This window comes from Mauremys reevesii, linkage group 13 (genome assembly GCF_016161935.1).
Source record: "Mauremys reevesii isolate NIE-2019 linkage group 13, ASM1616193v1, whole genome shotgun sequence".
Lineage (NCBI taxonomy): Eukaryota > Metazoa > Chordata > Testudines > Geoemydidae > Mauremys > Mauremys reevesii.
In genome coordinates this window covers 12966416-12979032 of record NC_052635.1, presented here as the reverse complement: position 1 = coordinate 12979032, position 12617 = coordinate 12966416, and the positions used below count along the sequence as shown (strand labels likewise).

Here is a 12617-nt window from a genome sequence, read left to right as displayed (position 1 = left end):
GGGAAAGTGGCTGCAGCTGGGGGCCACGCCCCAAACTGAGGAACAGGGCCTTATAAGAGGCAGGGAAGCCAGAGCACAGACAGAGTCTCTCTCTGGCTGTGGAGAGAGATGGGCCTGGCTGCTTAGGGCTTGAGACTGGATACCTGAGTGCAGCAGGGCTGGGGAAGGCTGAGGAGCCGGGGAGCTCCAGCCTAGAGAGCCCCAGGCCGCGGCCTAGCAGTGGGCCAATAGGTACTGGGGGTTGCAGAGGGCAGCCCAGGGGTAGGACGAAGCAGCAGGTCCAAACCCCCTATTGCCTGTGATGAGTGGGCTGGTACTGCAGTCTGTCCCAGGGTGTGGGGCTAGACCATGACTGTCAGTGGCCACTACTGAGGCAAAGTGGGGATAGTAGCGTGGGGGTTCCCCTGGGAGGGGGAGACCCAGTTATAGAAAGGGGGCGCCGGGTCCAGGGAGGGATGCCGGGGCCTGCGAACAGGCGGGTCACCAGCCTGCCGCGGGCGCTCCAGGGCAGAACTGCGGGAAATTCAGAGCCCAACCAGCAGGAGGCGCGGCAGCGGTGAGTACCGCCCGTTTACAAGCCCCATGTGGCACTGTTCTCTCCTCTCTCCTGGCTGCTAGAATCTCCTGCAACTTACCCAAGTCCTTGTTCCTTTGCTGTCGTTGGAGCGATGGATCCCAGCTTCTGCTGAGCTGAACCTCACCCTGATCCTCCTGCCCGTCTTGGAGAGGTTTATATAGAGCCCAGCCAGAGAGGGAGGTGGAGGAGTGGGAGGGATAAATCCAGAATGCAATTGGGTCAGCAGGACTTCCTGATATTTGGCAATTAGAAGCAGTGTCCCAGCAGGCCCCCAGGCATGGGTGGGGAACAAACAACACAGATCTGGGCTCCACGGAAACATCTCAGGGTGTGTCTACCCAGCAAGTGAAGGTGGGATTGTAGTGCAGGGGGGCAGAGCCGTGCCAGCTTTAGCCTAGTTAGTGTGGGTGAAAACAGCAGGCAGCAGAGACATCACCATGGGCTAACTGCCCCAGTGCCAGCCCGCTAGGGACCTGGGTACCACTCGGGTTGGCTGTCTGTGCTGCAGTCCAGGCTACCATGTCTCCACTGCTCTTTTTACCTGTGCTAGCTAGATTAACGCCAGCATAGGATCCCCCACCCATGCTGCCATCACACCTTCGTTTGCTGTGTAGATGCACCCTAAGTCCTGGCCTACTGGCACCTTCCTAATGCAGTCCTAGCCTAGAAACTCACAGCTCTGCCAGTGCCCCTCACTCCTGATCCGCAGCCCCCTGCTAGCCCAGCCCTGGGCTCTCTCCACCTACCCACACAGAGCTCTGCTAATGCCCCTCGATCTCAGTCTGCCGCCCCCTACTGTCTCTCTGCCCTTGGCTCTCCTTGGAGAGATTTCTGCTGATGCCTTTCAGTCCTGACCAGCAGCCCCACCACCCTCCCCTCCACAGTCAGCTCTGGACCTTAATGAGGAACTATAAAAATGGCTTCTTCTCATCTGATTAGCAGGCCACGTTCTGAAATATGACCCACACACCTCAAAGGTGTTGTGTTCTGTCCCAGCTAGTGGCACCGAGATCACTTAGAAAGAGATTAAAGAGTTCGCTTAACAGCCGCATGCCTTTTTACCTCATGCAGTAGAGGCTCAGGCATTTAGCTCCAGAGGTCCCAGGTTCAGTCCTGCTTGCCGAGGACCAGGGTCTGTCAGTGTTACAAAAGCACAGCAGAAAGAGAGTGGGAGGCATCCAAACGCACTGAGCGCTGAGATTTTCTCAGGCACCTAAGGAATGTGGAGGCCATGAAAATTAGCCAGTGTCTAAACCCCTTTGGTGATTTGAAGGTGGCAGTCACTGCACACGTATCCCTTGGGCTGCTGTGCTGTCATCACAGGAAGAGAGGAAATTAGCCGGCTCCCAGTAGATCAAACTCCCCCAGAGCACATTCAAAAACAGCCCCAGCAGACTTGAACTCATAGCACCAGCATCACAAGAGCAGTCTAGTGAGCAATAGAGTCGCATGGAATCCCAGGAATGGTGGTACTTCCGGGAACGGTGTGGCCCCACTCCCACCAGCATGACCAAAATTAGACAAATGGCCAACCTACATCTAAGTGATTCTTTCCCTTCAGGATAAGAATGATTCTCCAAAGGAAAAAGAACCCCCTATTGGATGTCATTGGGTGTCTGCCCTATGTGTGATGGGAAGAAATGTGCCCTTGGAATTTTAATAAAGAAAGGAGAGAGAGAGATGAGGAAGGACAGAATGAAAGAGAGAGAGAGATTGACAGAGGAGTGTTGTAATTTTTTTTCTCTTGGGAACAAAGCCATGTCCAGAGTTTTCAAAGGGAACAGGTTGGTTGGGCAGGGTTGGAGTTTCGGCTTGCTCACTCATAGGCTCTGGGCCAGTGAAGGAAGGTGGTGTGTAGAAAGAGACACTTGAAGGAATGCATGCAGATAGACACACAAGACACAAGAACACACAGGCAACAACACTGGAGACAGACAAGGCTCAGACTGACCCAATCCAGGTACTCGCCTCACACACTGGACAGGGAAGGGTTAACCCCGCACTGTAGGCCAAGGAAGCCACACACCCTTTGCCCCTCCTGGGCATGCTCCAACTGGAGCACCAGTATAAAAGGGAGCAGCTCAGCTCAGTCAGGGCTGACTGCTGAGGAGGGAGGATGCACGTTGCCAGGTCCATCCCAGGAGCTGCTGAAGACCCAGACTGTGGAAGCCAGACCTGCAGAGAGCTGCACAGGCCGAAGAACCCAGAGACCCCGGAAACACCGGGACCACTGGATCAGTAGGAAGTAGCCCAGAGAGACAATACATTGATCCAGTTGTAGAACCAAGCAATAAGCCAGTGTGTTTCACTAGGGTCCCACTAACTCTGTGATGAGTATATTCACTGCTGACAGGGCCTTGGGCTGGGGTCTGGTGGAGTAGGTCGGGCCCAGGTTCCCCTACCCCAGCCAGCAAATCCACCCTAGGTGGTGGCCCATGCCCCCTTACAACCATTAAATCATGCCTATAGTGACTCCGGCCATTGGGCCACACATCCCCAAGGGAGAGGGCATCTATACTGATTCTGGTGACAAGGCCACATAGCCCTGTTAAAGAGGGTCCTCTATACTGACTCTGGCCATTGGGCCACTCAGTCCTGAGGGAGAGGGCCCCAGTATGGACTCTGGCCTTTAGGCCACACTGCCCTGGGGAAGAGGACAGCTATATTGATTCTGGCATTGGGCCACACAGCCTGGCAAACAGGGCAACTATATCAACTCCAGCCACTAGGCCAGGATGCCCTGAGGTTAGGGGTGGCCAGGTGGACTTAGCCACAGGCTGTAAATCTCTTGTCCCGCCAAAAGGAGGGGCTGGGATGTATTCAACCTCTGGCACCCTGACAAAAGATACAAACATGAACACAAGTTGGAAAAGAAGCCATGAAAGATGCATCCAAGCAAGATGCACACATGCACAAAACACCAACACACACAAAAGAAACCTAACATGAGACACACAATGCTCACACAAGCCAGGGATTCAAACACACAGAACACAAAAACATACCAGGCAAAAAACAAAACACACAAGACCAATCCACAGAAACACACACACACAAGCCCAAACATGACACATGGACAGATGTGACTCGCAAAAGCAGGTATTTTGGATTTTCCTTTTGGGGCAGTGAAACCAGTGGAAAGATGCTTGTACTGGTAGAGCTGATTTGTGTCGATATCACCTGCCTGATTAGCACCATTCCCTGATCAGTTGGAAGAGTCACCAGACCTACTCTTAAGCCCATTACAGACCTTCCAAGCCCATGTTGGTAGCCTGGAGGCCAATTTTCAAGCAATGCTGCCTTCAGCTCTGACCCATACAAGCCCAAGCTCCCCCTATCTGATGCATTCCGTAGCAACCATGACAAATTTAGTGGTTTCCTAAATTAGAATCAACTTCACCTAAACTACAATGTGAAAGATGAACTGATATGTGTGGAATACCCATCTGAAAAACTGACTGAACACCTCCAAGACAAAAGATGGTTCGCCTGGCTCCTGTCATCTCCGGCCCTGCCATCACCGGTGTGATGGGTTTGGTCACAGAGATCCCCTTGCACTATCACCTGATGTGCTGAAATTACCTCTGAGCCTATTTTCCCTGCCGGCTTGGGAATTCAGAGCCCTGCCTTGTTGAGCCAGACACACTAGCCTGCTGCAACACAGACCCAGGTCTGGTCCATGCCCCCAAAGCTGCAGACTTTAACTGAAAACAGGTGCACAGGTTGCCTGTTTCCAGCACCCAGTCACCCACTTCCCAATAGGATCCAAACCCCAAATAAATCCATTTTACTCTGTATAAAGCTTATATAGGGTAAATTTGTAAATTGTCCACCTTCTATAACACTGATAGAGAGAGAGATGCACAGCTGTTTGCCCACCTCTCCCCCCAGATATTAATCACTTACTCTGGGTTTATTAATAAATAAAAATGATTTAATTAAATATAAAAAGTAGGAGTTAAGTGGTTTCAAGTAATAACAGACAGAATAAAGTAAGTTACAAAGCAAAATAAAACCAAATACGCAAGTCTAAGCCTAATACATAAGAAACTGATTACAGGTAATATCTCACCCTCCAACATGTTCCAATAAGTTTCTTTCACAGACTAGACCCTTCCTAGTCTGGGCTCAATCCTTTCCCCACCACAGTCCTTGTTAGTTCCAGCAGACATCTGAGGTGGTAAGCAGGGGTTTTCTCATGAGTGCTCGAACTCTTTGTCCTGCTCCAGCCCCTTTTATAGTTTTGGCACAAGGCGGGAATCTTTTGTCTCGGTCCCCACTCCTCCTTCTAAATGGAAAAGTACCAGATTTAAGATGGATTCCATTATCAGGTGACATGGTCACATGTCACGGTAAGTCCCCTAGTCTCCATTCCCCATAGGCTGGCCCACACATACACAGGAAGGCTTTCAGGTATCTAAGGCCATTTACAACTGATTGTTTCTGGAGCACCACTTAATCTGTTTACATCAGTGTTACAGGTTTATATCTTATTCTCCTAACTCCAGATATAGAAATAATACATGCAAACAAACAGTATGAACACAGTAGATTACAAGCTTTCTAATGACACCATACAATGGGGTATTTAGCATAAAGCATATTCCAGTTATGCCATATTCGTAAGCACATTTCCATAAAGCATATGGAGTGCTTTATGGAAATATGTCACAACCGGTGCCTTTTCTGTCACCAAGCCCTTGCAAGTCACTCAGGTCTGGCCCCACCTCTACAACATGGGGAAGGATGGCTGTCTGGCATCTGGCCTCTGCCTATACTGTGGGGAATCCCACAGTTCATGTGTTAGTATATAATGTCTGTATCTGTAACTTTCACTCCATGCATCCGAAGAAATGAGATTTTTCTACCCACGAAAGCTTATGCGCAAATAAATCTGTTAGACTTTAAGGTGCCACCAGTCTCCTTGTTGTGGATACAGACTAACACGGCTACCCCCTGATACTTGACCACCCTTTGAGGCCACTAAGAATCCTCCAGTATGGGCTAATTTGTGCACCACATTCAACAGTTGTCCTTGGTATCTCCTGCCTTGCTGCCCACAACCCATACATCCACTGGCAGTCAGGCACTGTGCTCTTTGACCTCCCATCTTGACGACAATCCTGTTTCTCCTGAGCTGAGCTGGGACCAGCAACCTGTTGTGGTTTACTTGGTCCTCCAAAGAATTCAGAGATGGTGACCCCAGCACCCCCATGACCTCCTCAATTGTGCTGGGGATTCCTGTTAAATGTCAACAATATGCCAAAACATTTGACAGAAAAAAACTGACACACTCCTGCCCCATCATAGCCGTGACTGCCACATCAATCTGCACCTGGGAACAGGTGTATTTATTCCCTCTTTGAACCCGAACTATAGGCACCCCAGAGCTATCTTGAGGAAAACCAGCAGAAGGAGTGGATTCATCCCTCCATGTTCCCAGTGAGGGCCCAGATCTTCTTTGTGGCAAAGAAAGAAAGCTCCTTCTGGTCCTGTGTGGAATTCCAAGCTCTGAAAAAGATTACAGGTACATCCTTACCACTTATTAATGAGCTGTTTGAAAGACTCTGTCCTGCAAAGGTCTTCACAAAGTTGGACCTGGTGAGGATCCAGAAAAGAGATGAATGGAAGACCTCCTTCCATACCAGGAACGGCCACTATGTATATTTGGTCATGCCTTTGCAGTTGTGTAGTGCCCCGGCAAACTTCCTGCACTTTATAAATGACATCTTTATGGACATGCTGGATCAATTTGTTGTCATTTACCTAGATGACATCCTCATTTTCTCTGAATGTCAGGATAAGGACATAAGAACGGCCACACTGGGTCAGACCAAATGTCCATCAAGCCCAGTAACTTGTCTTCTGACAGTGGCCAGTGCCAGTTGCCCCATAGGGAATGAACAGAACTGAGCAACTATTGAGTGATCCATCCCCTGTCGTCCGCTCCCAGCTTCTGGCAAACAGAGGCTAGGAACACCACCCCTGCCCATCCTGGCTATTAGCCATTGATGGACCAATACCCCATGAATTTATCTAGTTCTTTTTTAATAACTTTTGGCCTTCACAACATCCTCTGGCAAAGAGTTCCACAGGCTAACTGTGCCTTGTGTGAAGAAATACTTCCTTTTGTTCGTTTTAAACCTGCTCCCTATTAATTTCATTTGGTGACCCCTAGTTCTTGTGTTATGAGAAGGAGTAAATAACATTTCTTTATTCACTTTCTCCACACAAGTCATGATTTGATAGATCTCTATCATATTCCCCCTTAGTTGTCATTTTTCCAAGCTGAAAAGTCCCAATCTTATTATTCTCTCCTCATACGGAAGCTGTTCCATGCCCCTAATCATTTTTGTTGCCTTTTTCTGAACCTTTTCCAATTCCAATATATCTGCTTTGAGATGGGTCGACCACATCTGCATAGAGTATTCAAGATGTGGACATACCATGGATTTACATAGAGGCAATATGATATCTTCTGTCTTATTATCTATCCCTTTCCAAATGATTCCCCACATTCTGCACTTTGATTGGATGTTTTCAGATAACTATCCACGACGCCAAATCTCTCTCTTGAGTAGTAACAGCTAATTTAGACCCCATCATTTTATATGTAGAGTTGGGATTAAGTTTTCCAATGTGCATTACTTTGCATTTCTCAGCACTGAATTTCATCTGCCATTTTGTTTCCCAGTCGCCCAGTTTTGTGAGAAGCTACAGCAGAGCCAGCTTGGAAGCAGGGCACCCTAACAAGTACAGCTGGCCTGTAATAGGCTGTCTGATTAGCAATGCTACCTGATTGGCTGGAAGAGTCAGCAGACAGGCACTTAAGCCCCACAGCAGCAGTTCAACGACCGCTCAAAGCATTCCTCCATGATCACAATCGTTCCTTTTCTGTCTAGTTTCAGTCCTGCTCCTGCCTGGGACCCAGCCTGGCTCCTGCCTTAACCTCAGCCTTACCCCTACCTTATCTTACTCTGAGTAACCCCCTGGTCCCAACCCTCAGTTCCAATTCCTGACTACCAGCTCCTTCTCTAACCACTAGGCATGACTCCTGCTCCAACCACAAGCCACAAGTGCTCATGTCCTGGTCGCTGACAGGTATAAAGCTTGGTTATACTGCTCTACTTGCGTGCACACTAGGATAGCACTGGACTAATAGCTACATCAGTACAAAAATTGCTCTCTATCCACCCATCCCCGACACACCCCTCTATCTCCCTCTGTAATTACATCTGTGCCCATCCCTATGTGGGAGCAGGACTGGCAGATGCTACAGGACTGTGGGAGGTTGTTATTGCCATGAACATATCTGGCAGGTAGAAATGATGGACCCGCCAAGCTGGGAAGGAGGTCAGGTGTTATCGCCATGCAAACTGGGAGTTTAGGGGCCATGTTTCTTTGGTCTCGTAGAAGCTTCTGAACAAGCTCTTGTCCTGATTTTGCTTAGGAGGTCATGTTGGTCGCTGTTACACTCCTTCACTTCTAGAGTCTCATCAGCTTTAAAGAGGTCCTCTCGGTTCCTTGCATCCGGTGGGATTTGGGACCTGAGCAGGGTGGGAGTTGAGGCCAGCAATCTTGGTTTTATTCTTTATAGGATCAAGTAGGTTAGGACAGGAGAGGCTGGGAGCCCTGACTCCTGGGTTCTATCTCCCCATCCATGAGAGGAGTGGTGTGTAGTAGGTCCAAAATCAGAACTGGACACTGTTCTCCAGCAGTGGTTGCACCAGTGCCCAACACCAAGGTAAAATGACCTCTCTACTCCTTCCTGGAGATTCCCCTATTTACCTCTTTTGGCCACAGCATCACACTAGGAGCTCTTGTTCAGCTGACTATCAACCAGGACCCACACTCTTTGGCACCCCCATTATTCTACCACAGCAGAGGTTAATGACCTTTGATTGTCCAATAGTAGCTTCCAATCAGGGTGTGGGAGATACGTGACCTGTCCGTGCTAGCAAACAGTGGCTTCAAATATACACTGGGATTTAGCATTTTGCATAATGTTCAGACCATATTCAGAGCTCATACAATCAATCAGAATCCATAAGGTTCACATATGTTGTCTGCAATGTTGTTGTAGCTGCGTTGGTCTCAGGAGTTAGAGAGACAAGGTGGATAGTTCAAGCATAAACAGAGCTATGTGTAATCTCGAAAGCTTGTTGTTTTCACCCACAGAAGTTGATTAAACAAAATACACTACCTCTCCCACCTTGTCTCTCTAAGGGCTACATAAATGGATTCCACAAACTAACACCTGGTTAATTGTGGAATCACTTTTCCGAGGGGGAATATTTCTGACAGTGAGAGGTTGTTTTATATATTGAAACAGGTTAAGAACTGGGTAGGAGCTCACTGGACCATCAATGTGGATTTTCAATAAGTCTTGGAGCACTGGGGAAGTTCCAGAAGACTAGAAGAATGCTGATTTTGTGCCAATATTTTAAAAGGGTGTGCTAATATTTAAAAAGGCAGGTAATTATAGACCTGCCAGCCTGACATTGATTCTGGGCAAGATAATGAAGTAGCTGATCTGGGATTTTATTATTAAAGAAATAAGGAGGGTAATGTCATTGATGCCAATCGACATGGGTTTACGGAAAATCGACCCTGTCAGACTAACTTGATATCTTTTTTTATGAGATTACAAGTTTGGTTGATAAAGGTGATAGTGTTGACATAATATACATAGACTCTATTATGCGTTTGGCTTGCTAAAGCACAATATTTTGATTACGAAGTTAGAACAATACAGAATTCACATGGGAGGTTATGGAATCTCCATCACTGGAGATTTTTAAGTGCAGGTTAGACAAACGCCTGTCAGGAATGGTCTAAATAATACTTCGTCCTCCCATGACTACAGGGGACTGGACTAGATGACGTCTCATGGTCCCTTCATGTCCTATGATTCTGTGGAGTGGATGTGTTTTTTGTGAAGTCCCACAGGGATTGATTCTTGGCCCTACATGAGCCTCCAGTGCAATGCTGCAGCCAAAAGGATTAATGGGATCGTGGGATGAAAGGAAAGAGGAATCTTCAGTAGGAGCAGAGAGGCTATTTGACCTGTGTATTTGGGTGCCGCTGGAATACTGTGTTTAGTTCTGGTGCCCGTAATTGAAGAAGGAGGCTGAAAAATTGCAGAGGGTTCAGAGAAGAGCCACGAGAATGACTAAAGGATTAGAAAACCTGCCTTAGAGTGGTAGATACAAGGAGCTCAATCTATTTAGTTTAACAAAGAGAAAGTTCAGGGGTGACTTGATCACAGTCTAAAATTACCCACATGGGGAACAAATATTTAATAACGGGCTCTTCAGTCTAGCAAAGGAAGGTCTCACACGACCCAAACAGGAAACAAGATGAACATTTTGAATGGTGAGGGTAATTAACCATTGGAACAATTTACCAAAAGTTGTGGTGGATTCTCCATCGATGACAAGTTGTTAAATCAAGACAGGATGTTTTTCTAAAAGATCTAATTTAGGAAGTATTTTGGGGCAGTTCTCTGCCCTATGCTATATGGGAGGTCAGACTAGATTATAACTATTCTGTCCTTAGAATCTATGAATCCAGAGTGACTGTGTTGTAGGGGGAGAGACACAGGAGGTCCGCAGCAGGTTCTCTGTTTTTTAAGAGATTTTTTAATTTTTGACACACCGAGGCCCTTACAAACTCACCCCAGACATTTGGGATTTGCAGTAAGTGTCTTATAACAGGGAGCAGTAAGTGAATCCAGCTCAGTCACAGCTTCCAGAGCTCAGCCTGACACAATCTTTTCCCAACATTAACCTACCACGACATAGGTAAGTGATGGGAAGGGGCAGCTATACAATATAATGGGCACTAGGGGCAGCAAAGGTGGGTAGACTCACCCTGAGATGTTTTGGAGGATCCCACATCTCTGGTAGGACACGTGCTGTCTAATCCGTACCCTTGCCCTGCCTGCTGGGCCACTACTTTTAATTGCAAGATATCAGGAAATTGTCCTTACCCAATTGGTTATTGTTTTCCCCTCCCTCTCCTCCCCCTACATACCTAGCTGGGCTCTATATAACCCGCCCCAAGACAGTCAGGAGGATCAGGGCGAGGTTCAGCTCAACAGACGCTGGGATCCATTGTTCTGGTGACAGTGAAGGAACAAGGACTTAGGTAAGTTGCAGGAGATTCCACCAGCTGGGAGCGAGGAAAGAACAGTTTCATATTGGGATTCTATTGCAGGGTTTCTTTCTGAGAGGCAGCATGATCCAGTGGCTATGGAAGAAGAGCTCGGAGCCAGGACTCCTGGGTTCAGAGCGTGGGGAGCAGTGGGAGAGAGGACAGAGTGTAGGGCCTGGTGTTAGTGGGGCTCAGTGCAACGTGTCGCATAGTGGGGGGGGGAATAATCATAGAATCATAGGACTGGAAGGGACCTCGAGAGGTCATTTAGTCCAGTACCCTGCACTCAAGGCAGGACTAAGTACTATCTAGACCATCCCTGACAGGTGTTTGTCTAACCTGCTCTTAAAAATCCCCAATGATGGAAACTCCACAACCTCTCTAGGCAATTTATTCCAGTGCTTAACCACCCTGACAGTTAGGAAGTTTTTCCTAATGTCCAACCTAAACCTCCCTTGCTGCAGTTTAAGCCCATTGCTTCTTGTCCTATCCTCAGAGGTTAAGGAGAACAATTTTTTTCCTCCTCCTTGTTACAAGGAGGGGGCTGGGCTTTGGGGGCAGAGTGGGATGGGAGAGGGAAGAGGCTTTGGGCCCAACAGGTTCCACAGAGGAGGCAGATCCCCACCCCGAATCATCTCCCCCTTGTGTCCCTGCTGCAGGTCAATCCAGCAACAGACACAGACATGGCTCTGAGGGGACCCTGCCCTGTGCTCCTGCTGACCCTCGCCCTGCTGGCTGCCTCTGTGGCTCTGACCCTCGGACACAGGTGGAACCCACTGAATGACATGTTCCAGAAAAACCATGTGGACTCCCCCAAGACCGTCGCCACCAACAACAACGCCTATTGCAACAAGATGATGTGGGACCGGGTGCTGTACTTGAAATACAGCAACACCTTCATCCATGCGGAGGAAAAGGATATCAGAAAAGTCTGCACAACGGCTGGGTTATCCGCCGGGCCCTACCAGTACGAGAGCAAGAATCCCTTCAGCATCACCATCTGCACATTGAACCCCTGGGGCTTCTCTTACACCGGGACCAGCGCATCACAAAAAATCGTCATCACCTGCTTGAATCGTCTCCCTGTTTTCTATGTGAAGAGCATATAGGGCCAGCGCTAGGCATGGAGGGCAGGCAGGGGACCCTGCTGCTTCCTCCCATCTGGCTCCGGCTCCTTTGTGACAGTCACCACACAAAGGAGGTGGCTCCTCACCTAACTCTGAACACAGGTCAAACTGTACAGGACAAATTTCCTTCCCTCACCCTCTGCTGCCCCTAGTGCCCATTATACAGTATAGCCACCCCTTCCCCACCCCCACCTTCTGCTGCCCCTAGTGCCCATTATACAGTATAGCCGCCCTTCCCCACCCCCACCCTCTGCTGCCCCTAGTGCCCATTATAGAGTATAGCCGCCCCTTCCCACCCCCACCCTCTGCTGCCTCTAGTGCCCATTATACAGTATAGCCCCCCCTTCCCTGCCCCCACCCTCTGCTGCCCCCTAGTGCCCATTATACAGTACAGCCGCCCCTTCCCACCCCACCCTCTGCTGCCCCTAGTGCCCATTATACAGTATAGCCGCCCCTTCCCACCCCCACCCTCTGCTGCCCCTAGTGCCCATTATACAGTACAGCCGCCCCTTCCCCACCCCCACCTTCTGCTGCCTCTAGTGTCCATTATACAGTACAGCCGCCCCTCCCACCCCCACCCTCTGCTGCCCCTAGTGCCCATTATACAGTATAGCCGCCTTCCCCACCCCACCCTCTGCTGCCCCTAGTGCCCATTATACAGTATAGCCACCCCTTCCCACCCCCACCCTCTGCTGCCCCTAGTGCCCATTATACAGTATAGCCGCCCCTTCCCTGCCACACCCTCTGCTGCCCCTAGT

At 49.0% G+C, this 12617-nt stretch overlaps 1 protein-coding gene across 2 annotated transcripts; it reads left to right on the top strand.

Annotated features, from left to right (window-relative positions):
- The first annotated feature begins 195 nt into the window (after positions 1-195).
- On the top strand, positions 196-12066 carry LOC120381097 (ribonuclease-like). Of its 2 annotated transcripts, none has more exons than XM_039499169.1 (2): positions 196-231; positions 11392-12066. In XM_039499169.1, exon 2 carries the CDS (start codon positions 11416-11418, stop codon positions 11839-11841), a length of 426 nt encoding a protein of 141 aa, XP_039355103.1. In that variant the 5' UTR covers positions 196-231; positions 11392-11415; the 3' UTR covers positions 11842-12066. The 2 variants fall into 2 exon arrangements, with proteins under 2 accessions (XP_039355103.1, XP_039355102.1); XM_039499168.1 differs by lacking the exon at positions 196-231 and adding an exon at positions 370-556.
- The last annotated feature ends 551 nt before the right edge of the window (positions 12067-12617 follow it).